At 43.7% G+C, this 26,637-nt stretch overlaps 1 protein-coding gene and 1 non-coding gene across 2 annotated transcripts; both read left to right on the forward strand.

The window, feature by feature from the left end:
• The first annotated feature begins 5,295 nt into the window (after positions 1 to 5,295).
• On the forward strand, positions 5,296 to 5,357 carry LOC142875787 (U7 small nuclear RNA). Its single transcript, XR_012923073.1, has one exon. It is a non-coding gene; the product is annotated as a U7 small nuclear RNA (small nuclear RNA).
• A 7,471-nt stretch (positions 5,358 to 12,828) lies between these two features.
• ZNF239 (zinc finger protein 239) lies at positions 12,829 to 25,532 on the forward strand. Its single transcript, XM_076010251.1, has 2 exons — positions 12,829 to 18,529; positions 21,763 to 25,532. Exon 2 carries the CDS (start codon positions 22,066 to 22,068, stop codon positions 23,239 to 23,241), a length of 1,176 nt encoding a protein of 391 aa, XP_075866366.1. The 5' UTR covers positions 12,829 to 18,529; positions 21,763 to 22,065; the 3' UTR covers positions 23,242 to 25,532.
• The last annotated feature ends 1,105 nt before the right edge of the window (positions 25,533 to 26,637 follow it).

Genomic DNA, 26,637 nt, shown 5'->3' on the forward strand with positions numbered 1-26,637 from the left:
CTGTGCTAAGCCTTGTGAACTAAAATAAAATCTTAAGGCTCATCCCCCTACCAGCTGACTGAATGGAGCCCCTCTTGGCCAAAGGAATATACTAAAACTAAATATTATAGCTGGATAACTGGATTGAAAAAAAAAATAAATAAAAATAAATAAATAAAACTAAATTGCCTGCCAGGAAGAGGGAAGTCAGACAAGCTTCATCATGCCCCCCTCCCTTCTTGGAGACATCCTTTGTAATCCATTAATAGGCCTAAAGCTATGCAAGACAAACCTGCAGGTCCTGATTTACAAAATAAACCTATGTCAGGTGGCTTGTCTCTGATAAACAGCTCCTTAAGTTAAAACATTCCAAACCTTTAGACAAAGCTTCATGTCTTTAACCAATTGCAAGTCAAACAATCTTTAAACCCACCTATAACCTGTAAGTGCCACCCCGCCCGCCCCTCAGGCCAAACCAATGTAGGCCTCCCATGCATTGATTTGTGACTTCACCTGTAACCCCTGCCCCCCTGGTATAAAACCAAAGTGTAATCCAGCCACACCAAGTCCACTTGCTCAAGGCTTCTTGGGCGTGACTCCGGGTCCTGGTCATCAAATTTGGCTCAAAGTAAATCTCTTTAAAATTATTTTACAGAGTTTGGCTTCTTTTCTGTTGACATATCCAAAATGCCCTCAGTGCCTTACATCTTTCCTTTATAGCTAGTTTGTTTGAATGAAATAGGGAGGCTTCAAGTTGGTCCTGGGTCCTTTACAGCAGGAAGCCCCTGGTCTTGGGGCTTCCCTGTGCGCTGGCAGGACAAGGCATCCCAGGCTCACACCACGTCGCCAGGAACTAGCCGTTTCCCCCAAAGAGCCCCGGCTTCTTCAGCTCCCTGGGTCGTGTGCAGGAGCCAGGCAGGGTGCTCTGCCAGGTTCCCACAATGTTCTCAGGGCTGCTTGCCCACAGTTCCACTCAGGGGCTCTCTTCTCCGGGGCTGCGTTATTTGTTGGCAATTTCTGGGCTCCAGGATTCTCACTATTTTAGCGCAGCTGTTAAAATCTGGTGGTGGTTTGGTCCCACCATCCGTCCTCTGGGATTTGTGGGGATGCCCTGACCCCTGGTTCCAGGAGGAAGTTTCTTCTGCTACCCTACTGACTCCCTTCATTTTTATGAGCAATTTGGGGAGATCAAAAAAATGCTGCCATTACGATGTCACCCTGCTCCCCATTTGTTTAACAGATGAGGAAGATTTAGGAAGGCTAAAGAGTTTGGCCTCAGTTTGCTCATCTGCAAAACAGTTAATAATCTCTGTTCACCTACATGCCAGGACTGCTGTGAGAATTAACCCAGATAAAAGAAATGAAGCCTCAGGGGCCTCAAGGAGCAGTGTCCCACAGGGGGACAAGGGCAAGGGCAAGGGCAGACACACTGGAGCAGGCAAGAAATGTCCTCCTGTGACACTGTCATGGCTCTGAGGTCATGCCTCCAATGACTGCCATCTGAAAGTCAGAGATGCCAGTGACAAAAGCTGACTTTTACTGCCACGCACTATGATAGCACCTTCTGTACAAGATCTCACACGCCAGCCTCATACAAAAACAATCTGCAGCAACCTTGGAAGTCAGAACTCGGTGACATCGATAAACCTCCAAGTCACACAGTTTTCTGGTGGCAGAGCCTGCATTTAAACTCAGGCTATCTGTCTGGCTCCACACCCCACCTTTGGCTCTGAGAGCTGAAGAGGTACTAATTTTCGCTGAAGATGTAGGAAAGAGAGAGGAGCATGGAAGGAGGTCTGGTTGGACACTCTGCTAAGGGGCTTCAGCAGGATGGAGTCTGTCCACACAGCTACTGTCAGTGTCCACTTTCTCTGTGCCAGGTGACCAAGGTGAAGGCAGGGCTGAGCCCAGCTTTTGGTGAGCCTACAAGATGGCAAATCCACTTCTAGTCTTCTGAGGAGTTCTCAGAAGCATGCCCCTCTTCTAGGGCTTGTCTGAGACAATATAGGATGCCCAGCTACATTGAACTGCAGAAAAACAAACGTTGCATGGGACACACATTCTATTTTTTTAAAAAGTGTTCACTGTTTATCTGAAAGTCAAGTTTAGCTGGGTATACTGTGTATTTATTTGCTAAACCTGGCAACCCAACCCTCCTCACACCATACAGATATATATTTTTTTTTACACATTTCTATTACCTGAATACAACATCTAAAAAGCCACAATTCCTTGGTGTAAAATCTAAATCGTTAGGGATGCCCTATGTAAATACATCTGACCCTGGATTAGGGGGATTCCTCCCTTAGGTTGTGATCTACTCATCAGTGTCCTTCACTGGCTGCACCCAACATCTTTTAAAAAGTCTTTGGGTGGAGTTTGAAGACAGGTGGGGAGGTGCAGCCACAGCACAGGACTAGGGAGAAGCTGAAAGGAGGAGGGAGAATTCATGGTGCCAGAAACATCTAAACTCTCCTTGGCTAGTGCTGGCCGAGCCCTACAGAGAAACAGCATTTTGTGTGGCAATGTACACAGTGTACATGCAGCGAATGCATTTGAGTAAGTGTGGGAGTGATGAGTTTCTGCATCCTGAGACCATTTTCCCTGGACCCCTAGCAGGGCAGCACCAAGAGCCAGGCAGGATTCTTTCCCTCCTCCCTCCTCCGCACTTGCCTGGGTGTGCTCGAACAATTCTCAACCCTCAGTATGAAGAGTGAAGAGGGCTGGATGAGACCACCCTTATTGCACTATCTCCATGGCATCGTGGCATTTGGAGACATCCTGGGGACAGCTGGGTACATTCTTGGAACCCACAGAGATCTGCAAGGAGACTGTCTTGTGTTCCCTGCTGTGGGGGCCATCTGGGTTGGGGAAGGTGCTGTAATCCACACAGGAGAGTCAGGAGGAAAGGTAAGGAGTCTCAGGTACTGGCCTTCCTTTCCAGCTGCTACTGTGATTTCTTCAGCTTTCCCTGGAGTCTGTTATGGCCAGGCCTGGGTCTACCACCAACCCTGCTCAGATTGATGTTGACTTTCTGTGTCAGAGCCCCTCCCCCATGGGCTGGGCTAGGTGGCCAGTCGAAGGGGCCACACGGAACCCTCTTCCCTCCACTCTGGCCTGTGCTGTGTGCGACGCCCTGAGAAGACACAGCGCTCCTGAGCCATCACACAGGTCTGAGTCCCAGCTCTGCCCTTCACCAGCACACGGCAAGCCACTGCCGTCCTCGTCCTCTGCGCTCTCACCTTAGCACGGTGAGCAATCACCCTACTCTGCAGAGCCATTAGGAGGCCAGGACAAAGGCTGGGCCCTGAGCCAGGCAAGGCACCCAGGAGGAAACCAGTAAACGTGGTGGGGTTCTGTGAACAAGGGGGTGAACATGAGGAAGGGGTACAGAAAGCACATGTCTCCCTCTGCCTGGGGCTGCTGAACACAGCCTGGGTGCCTTACTAACAACAGAAACTTATTTCTCAGTTCTGGAGTCTGAAAAGTCCAGGATCAAAGCACTGGCACATTCTGTGTCTGGTGAGGCCCCGCTTCCTGGCTCGTAAGTGGCTGTCTTGTCGCTGTGTCCTCACATGGCAGAAGAGGCAAGGAGTCTCGGGCCTCTTTTATAAGGGCACTAAGCCTATTGATAAGGGCTCCGCCACCATGACATACCAAAAGTCCCACCTCCTAATAACAACACCTTGCAGGGTTAGGATTTCAACATATGAATCATATGAATTCTGGGGGGACACAAACATTCAGCCCATAGCAGTGTGTATGTGCAAGTGTGAGGTTGCATGCAACAGGGAGGCCTATGATATGTGGAGGTGAGTTCCTAAGATAAAGTGTGACAGTGTACTGGTTAGCTATTTTCACAGTGCTATGTAAAAAGAAAATACCCCAAAACGTGGTGGCTTGCAACAATCACTTGTTTTGTGCTCGTGCATCTGCAGGCCAGCTGGGGACTGGATGATCTAGGCTGGGCACAATTGGGCTTGGCTTTGGGCCACAAGTTGGGTTCAGATCTGTTCCACATGTCCCTTATTTTCCTAGGGCAAGAGGACTGTCCAGGCCATGTTCTTCTCATACGAATGGCATGAGAAGTGCAACAGAACCAGTACAACCCTACAATTCCAAGCATCAGTGGGCTTGGAATTGCATCCTTCCTCTAGTAAAAGAAATGCAAATTTATATGGAAAAGAATGTGAATAGATGAAAAATTAAAACAGGGACTTCTTGTTCCAGCCAAGATGGGGTATTCCCAATTCTCCCAAGTCCTCTCTCCTACGACTAACACATTCTGAATATAGCACAGTTAACAGGCCCAGAAGGCCCCTCAAAGGTGGGGGGAAAAGGCAGACTGCCTAGGGACCTTTGGACTTGAATAACAACAGCAAGTTCCCAGGTTTTCTTTCATGCTTTCCATATATCCCAGACAGGGTTCTGGGAAAAACCTACAGCCCAGAACTACCAATGATCACAGACCCCCCCAAAAAAGTGAGAAAAACCTGGTCCCCCTGGAAAAAGATTGGAAAGAAAAGGGCTTGACAGACAATGTATTTTGACACTAACCTCCCCGCTCCAGCCAAACACAGATGGAAAACCTCTCTGCCCACCCCCCCAACACACATTCAGCAGAGCCAAGTGGATAGCTGATTTCCCACCTGCCAAACAGCCCCCCACCCTACAGAAGAAGGTGGAAGTGGCAAGCAATGCTCCAATTCTCGTCACCCCAACCCCCAATGGTAGTAGCAGCAGGGCTGAGCCGGTAGCTATTTTTCTGTCCCCTGCCTGGAAGAAGCAGGCAGGGCTCTGATTTCCTGCTGGGTGGTGTTGGCAGAGCTGAGCAAGGAGCAGATCTCTATCCCCTGTGTAGCAGAAGCATGTGGTTCCAGTTCCCTCATGGGGAGAGTGTCAATGGGGTCCACGAGGGAGCTGAGCCTCTATGCTCACTTGGCAGTGATGAGACGTTACAAGGTGGTGCAAGGAGGGATAGCTACGGCAGTGGGCAGTCTGCTTTGCCCTCCGCCCTGTATCGAGGGTTGAGCAGACAGCAAGCGTCGACTCTCAGCCAGCAGCAACGAGGTGCAACAGCGGGTGAGTGAGACAGGGCTAGTCTACACTCCACCTTCTACCCATGCTTATACCAACAAGACACAGCTGGGAGCTGAATCTCCAACTCCAACCAACATCAACTAGGAGAAATGAGATGGTAGGAGGAGTTGTGGTCAGTTCATTGGTGTAGATTGGGGCTAATCAGCACTACCCTCCTTCCACTGAATGGATTTTAAAAAAGTGCTGGCTATATTCTGTCTTCAAGAAATTCCCTCCAAGTGTTACAGCTCTTTTAGAATTTGTCTAGCAGGTCTTCCGGTCCTTACCGGAAGGCCCCCCCCACACACACAAAAAAAAAAAAAAAAAAAAAGAAATTCCCTCCAAACATAATGACATAAGTAGGTTGAAAGTAAAATAATGGAAAAATATATTATGCAAATTACATGATAAAAAGATTAACCCATCAGGAAGAAATAGTGATCATAAATGGGTATACATCTGTCAACCTAAATGAAAGAACACTAGAGAAAATTATTCCTAAATATGCTGAGTCTACTTGGAAATAAAAATAACGATTATAATCTGGAATGCATGAAATGACAAGCTGCCAGTATATTCTAAGAGGGAAGGGTAATGATAGCTTTTATTAGCAAAAAGAGTGACTTACATAAGCTACTTAGAAACAGAGTTCATTGGTTCTAGAGGTTCAAAGCCAGTGTTCTGGTCAGTTCTTTGGTGTAGATTCTGTTACCTAAAGGCTTGAAGAGCTCCCCTGTATACCATCTATAAAAGAAATATTTGAGGCACTTAGGGAGATTGAAGTCATGCACTTTGAAGATGGAGGAAAGGGTTGCGAGTATATATGTAGTCACTGGAAGCTGGAAAAGGCAAAGAAATATTCTTCTCTACAGCCTCCAGAAGGAATTATCCCTGCCCACATGTTGACTTCAGCTCAGGGAAACTGACTTCAGACTTCTGACCTCCAGAAGCTTAAGAGTCTAAATCTGTTGTACACCACTAAGCTTGTGCAGATTTGTTATTGCAGCAATTGGAAACTAACACACCAAGGAAAGGAGAGTACATAATAGGTCCAGGCAACAGCACTTTCATCTTCAAAATACATCCAAAGGAAAGGAACTGGGAAGAGACCAAATGGCCTGGACCGGCTCTTTGTCACTCAGTGAGAAGGGAAGGAATTCTGATACAGCCTTGGAGAATGTTGGTGCCACCCCTTGAAGGCATAAACGACTAAAAGGGTCTCAGAAGGCAAGGTTTCTGTATCCCCAGTGAATCTATGATACACAGTACTAGTGAATTTTCAAAAGCAAACTGCAGGCCCATATATATGCCAAGACCTCATTTTTGTTTAAAAAGTATATCTACATGTGTAAATAGCTATGTCTGCTTATGCTGACTGCTGGGTACCGCCTAACTAATCCCCACACCTCCTCAGTCTTTGCTCCAAGATCTCCTATTTAAAATTGCAAAGTGCACTCCAAACCCACACCCACCCACACAAGCTCCCCTAACCCCCAACCCAGCTCTATTTTTTCCATAACACGTATCACCTTATAACACGCTATGCCATTTATTAGTAGCCAGACACTGAATAGGCTATGCCATTTATTTATTATAATTATGGATTACTTGTTTACTCCACTAGAATTCAACACCCACGAGGACAGTGATTTTTGTGTAAGCGTCTTTAACAGCTCCTGTTACACAGCTGCCTCTTAAATAATATTTGTTAAACGAATGAACTTCAGAGGTGAGATGGAAGATGCCAAATGGTCAATATTTATTTCAGAATAGTTTTAAAGGTAAGGACAAATTATGGGTGTTATTTACCTCCTTTTCCCTCAGTAGCACTTTAACAGGTATTGCTAAAATAATTCTTATACGTCTGTGATATTAAAAAAAAAAAAAAAAAAACTAGGAAAGCTTGAAAGAAGTCGTGCCCGTGGCCAGGTCCCTCTCTCATTACAGCGCCCTCAGATAGGCCTGGACCGGCGCCGGAAGTGGGCGCCGGAAGTAGGTGCCGCCCGCGCGCGGCTCCCTGGGACTTGTAGTTCGGGGCCCGCCTCGCGGGAGCCGTCAGTGTCCGAACCCGGCGCCACCAGGTCTGGGATTCCACGTGGGAGGTGAGACCCACCCGGTCACCCGCGCCGCCGGCGGCGGCGTCCCGGGGTCCTGACGTGGGTGTGGCGCGGGGGAGGCGCCGGGCCTCCGAGCTCCGGAAGGCGGGCGGGGCGGCCGTGGGAGGGCGCGCGACCTGCGGAGGCGCGGCCCGGGGCGCACGTGGATCCCGCGCCGCGTTTGCGAGCTGCTGCGTGCGCCCGGCCCCGCTGCGGTCACGCGGAGGCGGGCGGCTCCGAACCACCTTCTGTTGCCTGGGGTGATCTGGCCTGGGTGGGCCTCGGGGCTTCTAGCTGGCCACAGGGGCCTTTTCCACGCCAGTGACCCGGCTTATTCCAGCGAGGTCTTCGGAGGGCGTTAGGTGACGGACAGGGGCTCCTGTGAGGGAGGTTCTGCGCCACAGCACTGCCCTTGCCGAAGAGAGTCTGCTCCTCTGCTCTGAGAATGAGACTGGGGACGGCCTCTTGGGCGACCGCAACCCATCCCAAGAGGCAAAACGCGGGAGCTCCTACTCTAGCTAGAACTTGAGGGCAGAAAACCAAAGGCCTGCGAAATGGGCACATCTTAGAGCTGCTGGCAGCTGTGGAATTTGCTTAACCTTATGTGTTTTGGGAGAAGGCTTTGCCTGTTTGATCTAAGCCCCGTGGAGAGAGATGAGGGAGGTGACGGGAAAAGCGCCCCAGGAGAGGGAGTGCGAGAGAAGGGTTGACTGAAGAGGGGCCAGGAGCAGGAGCTGAGTAACTCCCTACAGTCTTGCTGGGCTGGCTAGTGTGTGTCCCGCAAGGTGGGCTTGGTGTTCGTGGCCCTTCTTCATTCCCTAACTCTGCCTTTCCAGGAATCTTCCCCGCCCTGAGGGGAGAAAATGAGCAGGGTCCTGGTGAATTGGGGTTTATTTTTTCCTGAAATGCCATCTCAGAAATGCCTCTGTACTGTGTGTTGTTTCTCTATTGTCAGACCCAGTGTAAGACATAGAGTATATATAGCTGTGGGTACAGGGACATTAGGATACTCAGGGCATATAGCTAGCAAATGATGTCACCAGGCTCCACACAGAGGAGCTTTCTCTGTCTTACCCTGCCTCTATGAATTTGGGCCACTACTCAAAGCACTGGGCTGTGCTCTTTTGTAGAATCCCCAGAGCACCTTTGCCTGGTCCTCTCAGAGCCTGCCTTTTCCTGCCAGACATTTCACTGCCATTGAAAGTCATTCAAAGCTATTCCATGCTCAGCAGTGCTAAGAGGTCTAAATATGGTGCTTTTCTTCAAGGAGTTTACTGTTTTAATGAGATTACCTGTATGCAAAAAGTATGCATATTAATAGTGATCATTTTTAACCATTAGAAAGTAAAAAACATGAGAAAATTTGTTAAATGGCAGCATAGTAGTTACAAAATCACTCCTAGAAATGTTCCTCAACCAGGCTGTGCACCAGAATTATCTGTGGTGTTACAAAGTTAAGATTCCTTAATGAGGTGACTCATTAGCTCTGCGGGCACCAGGGAGACTATTCATTTTTGAGTCCTTCAGTCCCGACTCTGTCTTGCTTTAACAGGAGCACTATTCTCTTTCCCTTTCTCCCTTCCCCGTCACAAAGATCCCTCTCATTTGGTCCACTCTCGCCATTTTTACCTATTACAGAGTTAGTAGCCTATCAACACATCCTTTCCATTCTCAGCATGGAATTGCCCCCACACTTTATCTGCAGGATCTTAAAAAAATTAATAACTCTGATCTATGGATGGAAGTTGACAAAATGTGTACTTAAGAAGAACTGATAAGGAGTTATTGTGGTCTAGGTGAAAAAAAAATGAGGGCCTAAGACAGTGGCAGTGGAAATGGAGAAGAGATAACATATTGGAGGGAAATTTAGGAGGTAGAATTGACAAGATCTGAAGTGGTTTGAATATTGTTGGGGTAGAGAAGGAGACTTAGGCAATCCAGATGACTGAGTAGAAAGTGCATAAAAAAATAAAGGGAGAAAAGATGATCAATGGGCTTGAGTCTCAGAAGAGAGAGGAAGGGAGGGACCTCGAATGTACAGGGAGAGATTAACCTTGAACAGAAGGAATCCTTTTTTCCCTGCACTCAGAAGGAAAAGCTCTGGTGGAGAGGATCAGCCAGTCCACTTGCTTGACCTTCCCAGGGTTATGCTTTGCTGATGGGTGTGGTGCTGAGGTTGTAAGCTGCTTCCACTGCTTCTTTGTCCCACCCTTGCTTGGAGCTTGCGTGCTTCTCTATCATGGCAGAGTGGAAAGCAGTGAACTCCAAAGGAGAGCTTGGGAGAAAGCTCACTCTTTCCTCATCCTGACCTTCTCCGATGGTGACCCATTGGGAAAGTCATGTCCTTCTGCAGGGCAAGCCTGAGGAGGAAGGAAGTGGTGTCCCTTCAGCCTCAAGTTGAAGCTGGCTTAGCTGATCCAGTTTACAAGACAGCCTTCATTGTCTTTTATATATTCTGTCACTCTGCTTTTCAAAGTGTGCCTTATGGACTGGTGCCAGCCCATGCACCATGCAGACACAGGACAGAAATAGAGAGTGTTTATTTAGAAAACAAAAACCTGGTTCTTCACCACATGTAGCTTGAGAAGTATTGCTCCAGCAGACGGAACCCTGGAGGAAACCAGATTCACTGAAGTTAACTGAGTAAATATTTGGACTGCTTTTATGTGCCAAGCCCGCTTGGGGCTTTGGGGATGCAATAGGGGACAAATCACACAGCCTCTCTGCTCCCAGGGAACTTAGGTCTCAGCGGGGAGAAACGGACAGTAAATAAAAGAGCAAATGAATAAACAAGAAAACAAGGTAAGGCGTAAGTAATAGGAAGAAATTAAAACCAGGAAAGTGATAGTTACTGGGTGCTACCGTGATTAAATGGTAAAGGAAATGCTTTTCTGAGGAGGCAACAGTTGGGCTGAGGCATGAAGGATAAGGACAAGGACAAGGCATGTGAAGATGTGGGAAAAGAACATTCTGCAGAGAGGGCAACTAGTGCAAAGGCCCTAGGTTGAGAATGGGTTTGACGTGGCTCAAGGGCTGTGATGTTGCTGTGGATGTGTGTGATCGTAAGAGAGGACTCACTCAGGCCAAGGCGGAGAGGTGACAGGAGCCAGATCTGCAGAGCTCCGCCAGGGTAAAGATTCTGGGTTTTACTTGATATCCACTGAAAAGCCTTTGGAGGGTTCCACACCTGACCTGGTTGGTGTTTTGAAAGATCACCCTGGCTGCTGTGTGGAAAACTCGTGCAGGGAGAAAGTGGAGACAGAGACCAAGCAGGAGGCTGGTGCGGGAGATAATGGCGGTGGGACCTGGAATGCGGGGTGGGAAGAGGTGGGGAGATGCACACATGCTTTAGAGGCAGAGGAGTGGGACGTGTTGATAGGTGGGATGTGAGGAAGAGAGAAGAGAATGAAATGACTTCTGGGATTTGGGTTGAGCCCACTTGGGTGGGCCGTGTGGCTGTTTGCTAAAATGGGACAACTAGGAGTGAGCAGATGGTGAAGGAGATTGCCAGGGCAAGAGTCTTGTAAGCTTTAAGCACCTTTTAGACATCCCAGCGTAGCTCTTAGGTGGAAAGCTGGAGTCTGCAGTGCAGGGGAATGGTTAGGGCTGAATATAAATATTTGGCAGTGGATGGTATTTTAAGCCACAGGACTGGATAGGATACCTAAGGAGTGTTTTGTGGTTGGGTGTATATGTGCTATTTTATTTTTCCAGTAATATTCAACTACTGAGGTAGGAAGAAGAAAGGACATATGATTGATACAGCTAGGGAAAACCTTGAGATAGAAATGTGCTTTTACTAGAGAAAAAAGAAGAAGAGTTACAAGGGTAGTCATCTTGATTGATAAAGTAGATGTGAGGGAAGAGAAAGAACAGAAAGAATAGGCAGTATCTTTAAGGTATAAGATACTAAGAAATTAGTATTTGAAAAGCAGAGGGGTCCAAGTAGTGAGCTAGACCTGATTATGTTTATTGCAGTTTGATGAAATGAGGCAGAGATTATTGACATTATGGAGATTGAGGTCACTGGGTAAATTGTCTCGAATGTTGAGGTATAATGGAATAGTGGCTGATGAAATAGGGTGAAAAGAACAACTAAGCAATGACCAGGAAATGACAGTGACAAGGAAAGATTCAGTAGCTGATAGCTTGAGCTTGGACTGCTTGTGGGCAGGAGGGAAAGGAATTGGATGGGTGTAGCAAAGTAGGTGAGAAAGGAAAGATTTTCTAACAAAACTTGACTTAGCTTACTCAGATTTCCTGAACTGCATACTAGTCTTCTATACTTTTCTTACCTTTTCCAGTGCTACTAACATCACCCTCCCTCCAGGGCATTTGTGGTTGTCAGCTGAGCAGAAATGTGCTTAATGTCTTAGGAACCAGTCACATTCAAGGATGTGTCTGTGGACTTCACCGAGAAGGAGTGGGGTTGCCTTGACCCTGCTCAGAGGAAGCGGTGCAGGGGTGTGATATGGAAAACTACAGGAACTTGGTCTCAGTGGGTAAGACGTATGAGCGTGGACACTTACCCATTGTGTTCTTTGTTTCCTAATTCCTTTTTGATACAAATGATGTTTCCTGACTATTCTAAGCAGCTAAAGAAATTTACTTGGTAAGAATTGGAAAATGGTATTAATAGTGTTACTGAGTTTTCTCAGAAAGCGTACCTATTCCTTCCCTTGTAAGCCAGAGCTTGGGACTGATTTTGCTTTCTGCACAATCACCCAATCCCTGTGTGTTTCCCAGATGTGATCATTCAGTTGGAGTAAGATAAAGATCATTATGTAATGGAGAATGAACTCCAAAGATTATCAGCCATCATGGCAAGTTCCAAGCCCAGGCTACTCCATGAAAGAGAAGTCCCTTGATACATGTTCTGGGAATTCTCTGACATCTGGTCTGTGTACACATGTGATCTGTGTAGAGAGGGGGGCTTCTGGGACACTTTCTACATACTGTTCCACCTGGATCTATTCACTTACTCTGCCTCCTACCTCAATAGAAGGTTATGGTCTTCTCCATGATGGCTCTCTTCTCTGTATTCTTATCTTTTCCCACGTTGCTCCCACATTGGTCTTGTATAGTCTTTGCTTAGACTTATTTTCATTGAGTATCCTTCCCCTGCCTTGTGGTATCTAGTTTCCATTGTTTCTTTTCTTAAATATTCAGGGATTCATCCATCTTCCCTCCTGAAAATGATCAAAACCTCATGGTGAGACTGTCATACCCTAGAAATAGATAAGAGTATAATTGATACAGTTTTTCTGAAAACACTTTGCATGAATCAAAGAGCTTTAAACATTTCAAATGTAGTATTTCATTTTTAAGTATCTGTCCTAAGGTACCAGTCAGTAACTCCAAGCGAAAATCATAAACAAAGATAGTCATTTTAGAATTATTTAAAATACTGAAAAATTAGTTACAAATGTATCACAGGGGATTGGTCAAATTATCATGGATTATAGAAAAGAAAGATATGTAGCCATTAAAATTGTGTTGATAAAGAATTTTTGATTGTAGGCCGGGCACAGTGGCTCACGCCTGTAATCCTAGCTCTCTGGGAGGCCGAGGCGGGCGGATTGCTCGAGGTCAGGAGTTCAAAACCAGCCTGAGCAAGAGTGAGACCCTGTCTCTACTATAAATAGAAAGAAATTAATTGGCCAACTAATATATATAGAAAAAATTAGCTGGGCATGGTGGCACATGCCTGTAATCCCAGCTACTTGGGAGGCTGAGGCAGAAAGATTGCTTGAGCCCAGGAGTTGGAGGTTGCTGTGAGCTAGGCTGACGCCATGGCACTCACTCTAGCCTAGGCAACAAAGCGAGACTCTGTCTCAAAAAAAAAAAAAAAAAAAGAATTTTTGATTGTATGGGGAGTTGAATGTACACCTACTTGGTTGAACCATGTTAAATTGCCTGCCATTTTGTAGTCAAAAGCAGACATTCTACAGAAACAACTGAGAAGAGGCCATCATGGTGCCTTTCGGGTTTTGTTCCCACATCAGCTCTTGGGAGGGCCCTGATTCTCTCCCCTCAGTGACCTGGTTCTCTACTATCAGCTAAGCCTGAAGAACAAGAAAGGGAAAGTGCTGTAGCGTGCAGTGGTTATCCCTAGGTGGGGAGTCGGGTATTTCCACATTTTTAAAGTAAATTTTTATTCTTTTAGAGACATGATCACAGCTCACTGCAGCCTTGAACTCCTGGGCTCAAGCAATCCTCCTACCTCAGCCCCCCGAGTAGCTGGGACTACAGGTGTGTGCCACCACGCCTGGCTCACTAATGGTTTTTACAATGTTGACCTTCTCGTAAAATTCTTTGTCTTATATGAAATCATAGTTTTCCTCTTTCTCCTGCCTTCTTTCTTATTCCTTTCCCCACAGATTCACTGGCTTCTCTTTCTTCTAACTTTGCAAATCCCAAAGGGCTCTTTGCTTTTCTGTCACAGCACGTACCACTGTACATAGCATTCTTTGACCTTTTTTTTATCATCACTCTCCCTCCACTAAAAGGAGACAAGCTAAATTTCTCCTTTAGAGAAATTAGGTGCTAAGGAATGAGATGTGTTAGATAGGATTGAGGTTTTGCGGGCCACAAACCGAGTGTAGTATGTAAGATTTTTCGTTCTCCCCAAGATCCAGTTCTCACCGTTGAGGGCAGCGGTGCCCCTATGAGAATGCATGCTGGGCATGCCCACTCATATAAGGAGCCATTACACATTTCATGGTTTCGGCTGTCCATTTACTTATTTATTTATTGAGAGATGGAGTCTTGCTCTCTTACCTGGCTAGAGTGCCATGGCATCAGCCTAGCCCACAGCAACCTCAAACTCCTGTGCTCAAGCAATCCTCCTGCCTCAGCCTCCTGGGTAGCTGGGACTATAGGCATGCACCACCATGCCTGGCTAATTTTTCAAATTTTTAGTTGTTTGGCTAATTTCTTTCTATTTTTTGTAGAGACAGGATCTCGCTCTTGTTCAGGCTGATCTTGAACTCCTGAGCTCAAGCAATCCACCCACCTCGGCCTCCCAGAGTGCTAGGATTACAGGCGTGAGCCACCATGCCTGGCCTGTCCACTTATTTTGATAACTCTAATGATAGGCAGAGCAGTAGTTACCCTGTTCTATACTGAGCCCGACCACTCCCGCCATTAACTGCAGGTAGCAGAAAGTCACCTACCCAATCCGGATGCCTCCTAACACACCAGTTGATATGGATCAGAGACTTTACATCTCCAGTCACCTGCCTGACCACAAAAACAATACGGATCATGAGTTCTACCCAGGAACAACAAAGAATTGAATGGTGCAGGTAGGGGTGGCGGGGATTATCTCTCCCCAACTTATAAAAATCCTCACAAAACCCCCTTCTGTGCTGACTCTCTTTTTGGACTCAGCCCACCCGCACCAGAGTGAATAAACCAGCCGTGTTGCTCCCACACAGCCTGTGTGTGAAATCTGTCCTTTGGGTCATTCATTCTTTCACCTAATATCTTTATTTCCTGTCATGGTATTAAACTCTATTCCCACATGTTTTCTTGGCTATGGGATATCTACACTGGAATATATAGCCACTTCATATTCAGTGTGTTGAGAATTTTAAAAGTTCCTTTTCTTAACCTCCTTTGCTGTATTTCCACTTTTGTCAGGATTAAAGTTCTTCCATTCCCTTTATTTATTTATTTATTTATTTATTTATTTATTTATTTATTTATTTATTTATTTTTGAGACAGAGTCTCACTCTGTCACCTGGGCTAGAGTGTCATGGTGTCAGCCTAGCTCACAGCAACCTCAAACTCTGGACTCCATTGATCCTCCTGCCTCAGCCTCCCGAGTAGCTGGGACTACAGGCACATGCCACCATGCCTGGCTAATTTTTCTATTTTTAGTAGAGATGGTGTCACTCTTGCTCAGGCTGGTCTCCAACTTCTGACCTCAAGCAATCCTCCTGCCTCAACCTCCCAGAGTGCTAGGATTACAGGCGTGAGCCACCGCGCCCGGCCAGTCCCCTAGTATAGAAATAGGTCTTTACTGCATTGTTCCTCTCTCCCCCATCCTTAGTATCTGCAAATTTATCGACAGTTCTTTTTTAACTTCCTTTAAATTTATTAACTCTCTTAATTCCCACAGATATCACCGTAAAATGGATCCATTTAATGCCTGAATTATGGTATAAATTGGCCAGGTTGTTAACATCATTTTTCATGCTCAAGTTAGATGTTGCAAATAGACTTGTCTCCCTTAAATACATCACTTACAATGTCACTCTTTGGATGAAAAGTCAAATTACCCTCAGCTGCTGTGTGTACATAATCAATATTTAGTAATTGCTGCAGAATTTACCAGAGAAAAAGTAGTTGTTACAGTCTTGTAGCAGAAACATTAAGTAAACACAACATAAATTTGACAAGTCCTGTGAAAGCTAGAACAGTGCTCTGAGAGAACCAAGGCATGTGAAGGGACAAGGGTGACGTAGGTGTTGCTGAGAGTGTCAGGGAAAGCCTCTGAAGTGACATTTAAACCAGAAGGTAAAAGATTAAATAAGTGACTGGGGAGAAGAACATCCCAGAGAAGGGAAACTATGCAAGGGGAGACCCAAAGACCTGGAAGGAAGAGCATGGCTAGAACACAGGGTACATCTGGGCAGAACAGAGTGGGCAGAAGTGGTGGGCATGCCTGGCTCATGACACTGACGCATTGGTAAAAAGTGGATCTATGCTACATTCATTGGATAACAGAGTGGTATGCTCTGAATGACCCAGCGTCACTGTGACTGCTTTGTGGAGAATGATTTGCAGAGGAGCAAAAACAAAGTTGGAGATGGGTTTCCAGTTTCAAGCTCTGCCCTAGATTATTGTGTTTTGTTTTGTTTTTTGAGACAGGGTCTCACTCTATTGCCCAGATTAGAGTGTGGTGGCGTCATCATAGTTTACTGCAACCACAAACAATCCTCCTGCCTCAGCCTCCTGAGTAGCTCAACTGCAGGCATGTGTCACCACACTTGGCCGATTTTTTTAATTTTTTGTAGAGGTGAGGTCTTTGTTGCTCAGCCTCACTTTTCATTTTTAGTATTATAAAATTGAACATAGTTGTTCAACATTTTTGTTTTATACAAGTAAGACATAAAAGTCAAAAATGCAAACACAAGCATAATATGAAATAAAATCACTAATAGTTTGTGATTCTATATTTCTATGTACTCTATACATATGTATATATATTACAAATTTATATGTTAAAATTTTATGAGATTATACTGTATGTATTATTCAATGTGCTGTTTTATGCAGTGTGTTAAGTGCTTCTTTATGTCATGTTAACTACCTATAAAAGGACCCCTTTTCTCATGTCAGTATTTTCTCCTAATGGTATGTATTTATTCTTCATATTATTTTAGATATTAAAAAACTAATATCACAAAGTTTCAGCACTACTTATGAAAACGTACCATTAATAAAATTCCTCCCCTATTTTCATATGCCTATGATTTCTGCAGCCACTAGCCATTCCCAAGTACTGTACAGTAAAAGCTGCTGAAGCAATCCTTTAACCCTTCATTTCAGGCCACTTCATGACTTAACTGGCACAAACTGCACTCTTTTATCATTTTTAATTTTTCTTTTTGCCATTACTTTTGAAATTTGTAAACAAAATGATACATTCACCAGGGTAAAGCAAATTGTATTTACAAGCTTTTAATAAAAATGTTGCCCGGCCCCGCTGCTCCTGCAGCAGCATGGCTTCTCAGAGGCACTCCATGTTAATCCTGTCAGCTGTTCCCTACTCAGTTCCTCTTCATACATCCAAGCCATGTGCTTATACAGTTATTTCTTTTTTGTCTCTTTCTTTTAAAAGAATAAATGTATTCACATGGTTTATAAGAAGTATAAAAAGATGCACAATTAGGGGCAGGACCTCTTGGCTAGTCACACACATTTGGCTCGGATAAACCTCTTTAAAAGTTTCTTTAATGTCTGTAACTCCAGTCTACTCAGGTTCTGGTCATTGGCTTCTACAGAGTATCTGTTATCTCATAAATGTCATTTCTCCATTACGCTTGGAAATCTGAAGAGTAAAGCCACCAAGCTGTAATGCTGAGTGTATACATTTGTGATTTTAATTGATGACTGTCAAAATGTCCATCCGTCATCATGGGTGATACCAGTTTATATTCATGAGCAATTTTAATCTTCAGACTTTTTGGGTTTGTGCTGATGTAATAGGTGGAAAATGGTACCTTAGAATCATTTTAATTTGAATTTATTTATTGTGATATACTGCTATGTCTCAATTTATCACTATTTTATATTGACTTTCTCATATCGTAGATGAGAATATAGCTTTTTGGTTTTTTTTTTTTGTTTTTTTGTTTTTTTTTTTGAGACAGAGTCTCACTTTGTTGCCTAGGCTAGAGTGAGTGCCGTGGCGGTCAGCCTGGCTCACAGCATCCTCAATCTCCGGGGCTCAGCGATCCTACTGCCTCAGCCTCCCGAGTAGCTGGGACTACAGGCATGCGCCACCATGCCCGGCTAATTTTTTGTATATATATTTTTAGTTGGTCAATTAATTTATTTCTATTTTTGGTAGAGACGGGGTCTCGGTCAGGCTGGTTTCGAACTCCTGACCTTGAGCAATCCGCCCACCTCGGCCTCCCAAAGTGCTAGGATTACAGGCGTGAGCCAGAGAATATAGCTTTTTTACATTATTTCCCCCAACATGCCCAGTCTCCCAATGATTTATGTTAGAGTCATGTCAGTGATTAGTGCGTAGGTTCTTTGACCTGGTAATTACTGTTTACTCTACAGGCAAGTAGTATACTATAATTATAGTTCCTTTTCCTTCCTTTGAGGTAATAGTTGCTTTTTAAAAACATATTTTATTTGGGGGGATTTTCATTCCATACTGTGATTATAGTCTTAAGTAATTATTTTTTCTTTCATTTATCAACAATTAATTCAACTTCATTATGTATTTTATTGACTTATTTGTTTACTGCAATTTCCTGTATGATATATCATCTTTTATTTAAATTAATTTTAAAGATTTTGCTATAGTACATTCTTTTTTTTTTTTTTTTTTTGAGACAGAGTCTCACTCTGTTCCCAGGCTAGAATGCCATGGCATTAGCCTAGCTCACAGCAACCTCAACCTCAGACTCCTGGGCTCAGACAATCCTTGTGCCTCAGCCTCCCGAATAGCTGGGACTACAGGCATGTACCACCATGTCTGGCTAATTTTTTCTATATATATATATTTAGTTGTCCAGCTAATTTCTTTCTATTTATAGTGGAGACAGAGTCTCAATTTGCGCAGCTGGTTTTGAACTCCTGACCTTGAGCGATCTGCCTGCCTCAGCCTCCAAGAGTGCTAGGATTACAGGTGTGAACCACCGCTACCGGCCTATAGTACATTCTTGAGTAATTGTTTCAGTAATCGAATCCTTTCTTGTCTAAAAAAGTATCTATTTTTTCCTCTCATTGAAATGGTTAATTGGCTGGGTAGAGAATTCTAATTTCATACTTTTCCTCCAAAATTTGAAGATACTGCTCTAATATTTCCAGATACAAAGTTCCATATCAATGTAATTCTTACTTATTTGTACATAATCTGGCTTTAGGTGTGATGCTTTTAGAATTTTCTTGGGATTTTTTTTTCCCCCTAAAGTCCTGAGGTTTTATAAGGGTATGTTTAGTTGTAGGTTTTTTTCTCATACCATTTTTAGCATTCACTGGGCTCTGAATCTTGATTTCTGGGAAACATTTTTTTCTGTTATGTGTTTGACCATTGTCTCTTGCTTCATTCTATCTTCACTATCCTCATGGAACTCCCCAAGATGGGCTTTTTTCTTTATCTTTCCATTTGTCTATCCTTTTAATATGCATTCCAGGAATCCCTCAGTCTTCTGTCGTACCATGTTTCCATTTGGCTCTTCAACCCTCTAGATCAGGGGTCCTCAAGCTTTTTAAACAGGGGGCCAGTTCACTGTCCCTCAGACCGTTGGAGAGTGCGCACTGTGGGCCCAGGACAAGTTGGCTGCTAAGCAGGACAGGTAGCGGCAGCAAAAACACCCAGCAGGCTAGATAAATGTCCTTGGCAGGCCGCATGTGCTCTACGCGCCATAGTTTGAGGACCCCTGCTCTAGATTGTAGGCCTTACAAAGATAGCCTGACACTTAGCTATGAGCCAAGTTACTTTAACCTCTTTCAACTTTGGTTTCCTCATGTGCAAAATGGGTGTCCTAATAGTTCCTCTCACATAAGATTTCACAATCCTTGGCTGAGAGCTTCAATCAAACACAGTAGGTATTTCTTAGTATTATCATCTTCTTTAATACATTTTACTAATTTAGAATTATGGTTCTTTTTTGTAGCAACAGGTCTATGTTTTATAATTAGATTGTGTTTAAATGTGACACTTTCTATGATTTCTGTGAGATTTTAATTATGTACCTTTTAAATTGTTTCCTCTGATCACTGTTTCTCATTTGTGCTTCTTTTATTAACTTGCTACTTTTTTTTTGTTCTCCTTATATATTTTTTAACTGTCTCCTTATATGTTTTTTGAAAAGTCTTATGTTTCTCTGTATGATACTGGAGTGTGCATCCTCGGCAGATGTTCGACCTACTTTGGGGCACATATGTGTTCTACTTTAGGGGATGCCTCTGCCAGTTGGGTGGGGGGGGGAGATAAGAATCCAGATGGTAGATGGTGTAGGCCATTTTTTAAGGCTGCCTCTTCATGCTAGAAAGTTCTCTGGGGCACACCCTGCTTCTTCAGCCCCAGCTCTGGACTACCTGCCTTGTCAGAGCTCCCTCTTCAGAGGTTACCTTGAGGCTTTTTCCTGGGCACATAGGGAGTCAATTGCTCTTTTTTGTACCTAGGTCGACTTTGTCATTGTGTAGATTCAGTGTTAACGCAGCCTCTGCTTCTTTCTTCAGCCTCAATACTAATACTACTATTAGCAATCTTTCTTTGGCAGATCATTTGTTTGATTCTTGAGGCTTTATATGGGGCCACTGCTATTATCTACCCAATATTTCTATTTTTGAAGGGAAAAGGGGCATTAGGAGAGGTGCTGCTAATGGCAACAACTAGCCCAGCCATTAAGAATGCCTAACTTGAATTAATGAATCTGTCTTTGTTACTGTTGATTCTGAGGTTGGAATTAGAATTTCTAGGAGTTGCTGAGAAGATCTCTTAGCCCTGAGGGAGGCTTCTCCTGTACAAGATTTGAACTGTGCATTTTTTCCCTGGTTTCTCCATCTTTCCCAATCCATCTGCTCTTTATCATCTAGGAGTTCCTCAACATTTTTATTCTGGTGACATCAACCTTTCTTTTTTTTCCAAGACTACTATGGATTTCTTTTTGTCATTTCAGTGTAATATTTGGATGTTCACTGTAACTGTTTTGACCAACATATATTCCAGTAAGTCTAAACTACTCTGTATTCCTAGCACAGTTCTCTCAAGAGTTCCAAAGCCCTACATGTCACTGCTCGCTCAGCAGGGCTGCAAGTGTTCCAGCAGCACAGATCAAACAAGGCAGATTTTGAGTTTGTCATCCACTCCCTTCCCCACTCCAGCCTTGCCCTCCTGCATTTCCTGTCTTATTGTACAGCACCACTGTACCTAGTCGCTCAGGCAAGGAGCTCAGGGAGCATGCATGGTGCCTCCTTTCCCTTGCCTTCTAGGTTTAGTTTGTCATCACCTAATTTGAATGAATCTCTCCCCTTTTCTCTACAACCATCATCCTTACCGTTTTTCTTCTGGTTTGCTATAGCAGCTGTCCTCTACCTAAAGCCTTGCTTTCCAGTGGTGTTTATAATCACAAAGTCAGTTACTTCACTACGAATTTAAATCCTTTAATAGTATTCACTCCCTGCAGAGATTAGCCCCAAGTCCTTAGGATTAGACACCAAGCCCTTTGCTTAGGCTCCTACCTTCCCTGCGGGGACACATTCTTTACCACTGTTAAGCTTTTTTTTTTTTTATCTCCTTCACAAGAAGCTACTAGTAGTCTTCCTGAACATGTCATATTTTTCTCTCTACATTTCGCTTTTTTCCCCCATCATTTTCTCCCAGAAATCTTCCCAATACCCCAAAGTACAAGTTGTGTGCTCCAGTTCTGCGTTCTCATAACTGATTGTGCATGTATCTGTTGTATGTTCATCCACACAGCTTACTATTATTGTTGTTGGTATATCTTGTCTTTCTCCCAAGAGGCTTTATCTTGTTAAGCAAAAGGATTTCTATTTTCTTCCTTGTATTCACAATGCCTGTGACAGTGGAGGAGTACTAATTAAATATAAATTTAATTAAAAGAAAATGAAGGGAAATGAAGTGGAATGTTATTTGTGGCAATGTATAGGATTCAGAGCCTTATGCAGGACTAGTGAAGGAATACTTCTATTGGCTATGCTTAAAAGCAGAGAAAAAATTTCTATCTTCTGTACCCAGATATTCTCTCCTTCTGACATTAACCCAAGGGAGAGGACTATAAGGACAAGTTGAACGTTTTCCCAGTTACTAAATGTTCAGGCCTTAGGCACTCCCATTCTGAAATCTTGAAATCTACCTTCTGTTCTTATCACTGAATACTCTTTGTTCCCTAGGAAACTTGAATGAAAATTTCGTGGAGCATCTTCAAGAGAAAAGACTTAAGGATCTGTCATATGAGCTTTCTTGCTGGCTAACTTTGGAAGAGATGGCCAGTACAATAACTGGAAGTCAGGATGGTGTTGTGCATCTTTAAGGGGAAGTGTATGGGAAGCCTGAACTAGATCTCCCCCCTTGTCAAAAGTGGGGAGAAGCATCTTCTCATATTTCCAGAAAAGGGCAGTGTGGCGACTCTTCAAAGTGATGATTTCAAAAACACTGGAAGTGAAAAATATTTGTCTTTGAAAGTCCCCAGCCAAATGGCCACACAAGAGTCATCAATAAAGGTCTATAAAGACAAGCATCAGGATGCTCGGGCAAGCACGTGTCTCTCTATAACTGAAGAAAGCACTGAGAGCAAGGTGACAAGCAGGGGAAGTTCTTCTGTGGACCGCTGTGCAGAGAACCTTCAAGTTAAACCCATGTCTGATGTAACAGAACTGGCCTCACCATTGTACAGTGGTGAAGGAACTTGCCAGAATGGCCAGTTGAAAGAATCTTTGGATACCTTTGACTGTAACTGCAAAGACATTTATGGGCAGAAATCACAGTTGGTCAGTTGTCAGCAGCGAGCTCCTACAGAGGAGAAACCCGGTACCCGTAATGACCATGGGAAAGTACTTAATACCAGCCAAGGTGCTCATCCATTTGAGAAAGTCCACACTCCAGAGAAACTATACAGATGTGGCCATTGTGGTAAGGACTTCAGTCAAAGCTCAGAGCTGCTACTTCATCAGAGAGACCACGCAGAAGAAAAGCCCTACAAATGTGAAGAGTGTGGGAAGGGCTTCACCAGGAGCTCAAGTCTGCTAGTCCATCAAGCAGTCCACATGGATGAGAAACCCTATAAGTGTGACAAGTGTGGGAAGGGCTTCACCAGGAGCTCGAGTCTGCTCATTCATCATGCAGTCCATACAGGCGAGAAGCCTTATAAATGTGATAAATGTGGGAAGGGCTTTAGTCAGAGCTCCAAACTGCACATCCACCAGCGAGTGCACACTGGGGAGAAGCCTTATGAGTGTGGGGAGTGTGGTATGAGCTTCAGTCAACGCTCAAACCTGCACATCCACCAGCGCGTCCACACAGGGGAGAGGCCCTACAAGTGTGGTGAATGTGGGAAGGGCTTCAGTCAGAGCTCGAACCTCCACATTCACCGGTGCATCCACACAGGAGAGAAGCCTTACCAGTGCTATGAGTGTGGGAAGGGCTTCAGCCAGAGCTCAGATCTTCGCATCCATCTCAGAGTCCACACTGGAGAGAAGCCATATCACTGTGGCAAATGTGGGAAGGGATTCAGCCAGAGTTCCAAACTCCTCATCCACCAGAGGGTACATACTGGAGAGAAGCCCTATGAGTGCAGCAAGTGTGGAAAGGGCTTCAGCCAGAGCTCCAACCTGCACATCCACCAGCGGGTTCACAGGAAAGATCCCCATTAAGTGACATGAGCCACTCAGGTCTTCAGAGGGCTCGTACTGTTAAAACTGTCACATATTTTCAACATCACTCTTTATATTCTACAAAGGAGAGAGAAAATAAGGGTTATTGAGATATTTTCCCTCACTGAAAAATCATTCATTCATTTAAAGTATTTAAGTATCAAGCACTTTGTTATGCTATACAATGAATAACTTGTTCTGATTTCGTAGATGGGTAGAGTGAAAACATCTGTACTTTGCAATTCAGTGTTATTAGAACTACATATTCTACCCAGCATTTTTAATTGCCAGAACTTTGTATTTGTCAAACCATGGCATATTTCCCATTGTTCACATTCTCTTAGAAATTGAAACTTTGTTTTTTCTTCAAATTATGTGCCTGCGTTTTTTTGTATTTTTTTGTATTACCTTCCAGTCCTGATTAGCCCTTTCTAAACTACAATTATATTATATAATATGCCCATTTTAGGCTGAGGGGGTAGTTGGAGATACAATGAACATGGAAATCTCTTCTGTTTACTGTAAATATGTACAGTGGTTTGTGACCACACCACAAGAAGGTAGAAAGTTACTCATTACTCATGTAGTACACCCTCATGTACTGTTTTGACAGAAAGTAGAACAACTTCTTCCCTCCCGGGCAACTGTTCAGGAATGTAAGTAGTTTTTTCTTGAGTACATCTAGTTTACTGGGGGTACTTCCAGAGTGAAAGCAGGGGAAGGTCCAAAGCAATATGCCCCAAGTAGTTGACAGAGTGTGGCTGGCAGTGAAGGATGGCACCTGAGAGCAGGTGATACCAACAGATAGGTTCCAGACACAGAGCTTGGAAAAGCTAATACATAGGGAGCACATGTCAACTGATGAGCAAAGGCTGCAGAAATCACTGGGGCTTGGTAAACTATTAATAAAAATGGCTAGCAGAGAAAGTTCTAATTCTCTAATGAATGTGCTTTTGTTAAACATATCTGGATGTCCCTGAACAACATTAAAATGCTAGGAAAAAGTTTTTTTATAAAACCACAGCAATAGAGAATGGGAGAAGACCATCAGCAAGTGCGATCTCAACACAAATTTGAAAGACGGAAAGAAAATGGAAGGAGAGTTATTAGAGCATAAGCAGGCACAGATATGCTGCTTATACGTGGGGATAAGGAAAAGACAGAACCAGTTTGGCTCCAGGCTCAGACATGGTTAATATCCTGGAGGATGGGAGTGAGACTCAAAGAGAAAGCAGTGAAACTAATGGCCGTTTTATATGGAACATTCTTCCTTGTCCCATAAATACACATTTTCCCCCAACCCCTGTGCATGGCCAACCAGGGATTTTTCCTCCAGCTAGAGATGGGAAATTTCTTCTCTGCAGAAGTTGAATGGTCCCAAGGAAAGGACCTCTATATTCTGGCACTTGGGAATCCAATAGTAAAGCAGCTATCTTTCTAGCTGTGTATATACACATATATTAATAATATAGCTTCTAAACCCATGATATAAAAACTGATACAATTGAAATACATAGAGGTAAATTTTAAATTATAATTAGATATTTCAATAATCAAGTAATTGATAGCACAAGTAGACAAAAAGTACGGCTATATAGACTGGACATGTACTCTCAACTAACGACTAATTTGCATTTGTAGAACACTTCACTCAAGAGCATAATATACATTCTCTTCATGTGTACCTATTATGGATTATAAAATTAAGTCTTTAAAAATTTAAAAGAAGGCCGGGCGCTGTGGCTCACGCCTGTAATCCTAGCTCTTGGGAGGCCGAGGCGGGCGGATTGCTCAAGGTCAGGAGTTCAAAACCAGCCTGAGCAAGAGCGAGACCCCGTCTCTACTATAAATAGAAAGAAATTAATTGGCCAACTGATATATATATATAAAAAATTAGCCGGGCATGGTGACGCATGCCTGTAGTCCCAGCTACTCGGGAGGCTGAGGCAGAAGGATCACTCGAGCCCAGGAGTTTGAGGTTGCTGTGAGCTAGGCTGACGCCATGGCACTCACTCTAGCCTGGGCAACAAAGCGAGACTCTGTCTCAAAAAAAAAAAAAAAAAAAAAAAAAAAAATTTAAAAGAGTGAAAACTATGCAAAGTATGTTATTGCCCCAGGACAGAATTAAGTTAGACATCAGTAAAAAAGATATCTGAAGAATCCTCAAATATTTGGAAACTAAACAACACACTTGTAAATGAGCAATAGGTTAAAAAGAAAGAAAATTTTGAACTGAATGAATATTAGCAGAATTTGTGAGAATGCAGCTAAAGAAGTGCTTAGAAGGAAAATAATAACATAAAATACTTAAATTAGATAAAAAGAAAGAAATCAATAGTCTAAGCTCCAACCTTAAGAAACTAGAAAAAGAGCAGATTTAGCCCAAAGCAAGTGGAATAGGAGATGATAAATATAAGAACTAAAAACCATGAAATAGCAAATGGACAATAGAGAAAATTCAGTGGAACGAAAACCTTGCTTTTTGAAAAGATCAAAAGAATTGCCAGTATCAGGAATGAAAGAGGAAGCATACTACAGATTCTATAGGTGGTAAAAGTATAACAAGCAATTTTATTAACAATTTTATGGCAATAAATTCAACAACTTCGATGGAATGAAAGAACGCTAAATTGGCATATTAACGTATTAGAGGCTCACCTTCATGGCAGATCAAGCAACCATAGAAGCACACACATCCAGGCTTGTAGGTAAGAGCTGCGATCTGTCTTGTTCTTACCCACACTTTAAGGAGTAATAGGGTCCAAGTAACCCTCGGGAGTGGCAAGACCCTTCCTAAAGATCAGGGCATTAGTATTCCCCATCCAGGGGACCAGAGACCAACACAGGCATCAGATTACCTTGTAACTGGCTCCTCCAGGCAATCTGCAACCAATGACAGAGATGGTAGCCCCATAGCTTAACACAGTGCCCTCCATCTCAAGCTATTGGAGTTATACACAGGTACAATTCACCACATGGGAGCTTAAGCTGGGGGATCAAACTCACTAATCTCTACTGGCAAGAGATGAAAACAACAGTTCATAGGTCACTCAAATTGATAAAATACCTCAAAGGCAATACAAGACCAGCACACCTCTTCCCACCACTGTCAAGGAACATCCTTGGGGGCTTGAAGTAGAGGCACAAACCAGGCCTAGCACTCTAAGTTCTCAACTACCCTGATGAGAAAGAACCAGCGAAAGAATGCAGGAAATATGAAAGATTAGAGAGAAAAGTCACTCCCAAAAGAAATCATTAGACCCTCAAAAATAGACACTAATTTAAGTGAAATGATTAAAATGACAAAGGAAGAATTCTGAATATGGATTATAAGGAAACTCAGTGTAATTGAAGAGAAAATGGAAACAATACAGGCCACAAGAATAATACAGGAAA

Source organism: Microcebus murinus, chromosome 14 (genome assembly GCF_040939455.1).
Source record: "Microcebus murinus isolate Inina chromosome 14, M.murinus_Inina_mat1.0, whole genome shotgun sequence".
Taxonomy (NCBI): Eukaryota; Metazoa; Chordata; class Mammalia; order Primates; family Cheirogaleidae; genus Microcebus; species Microcebus murinus.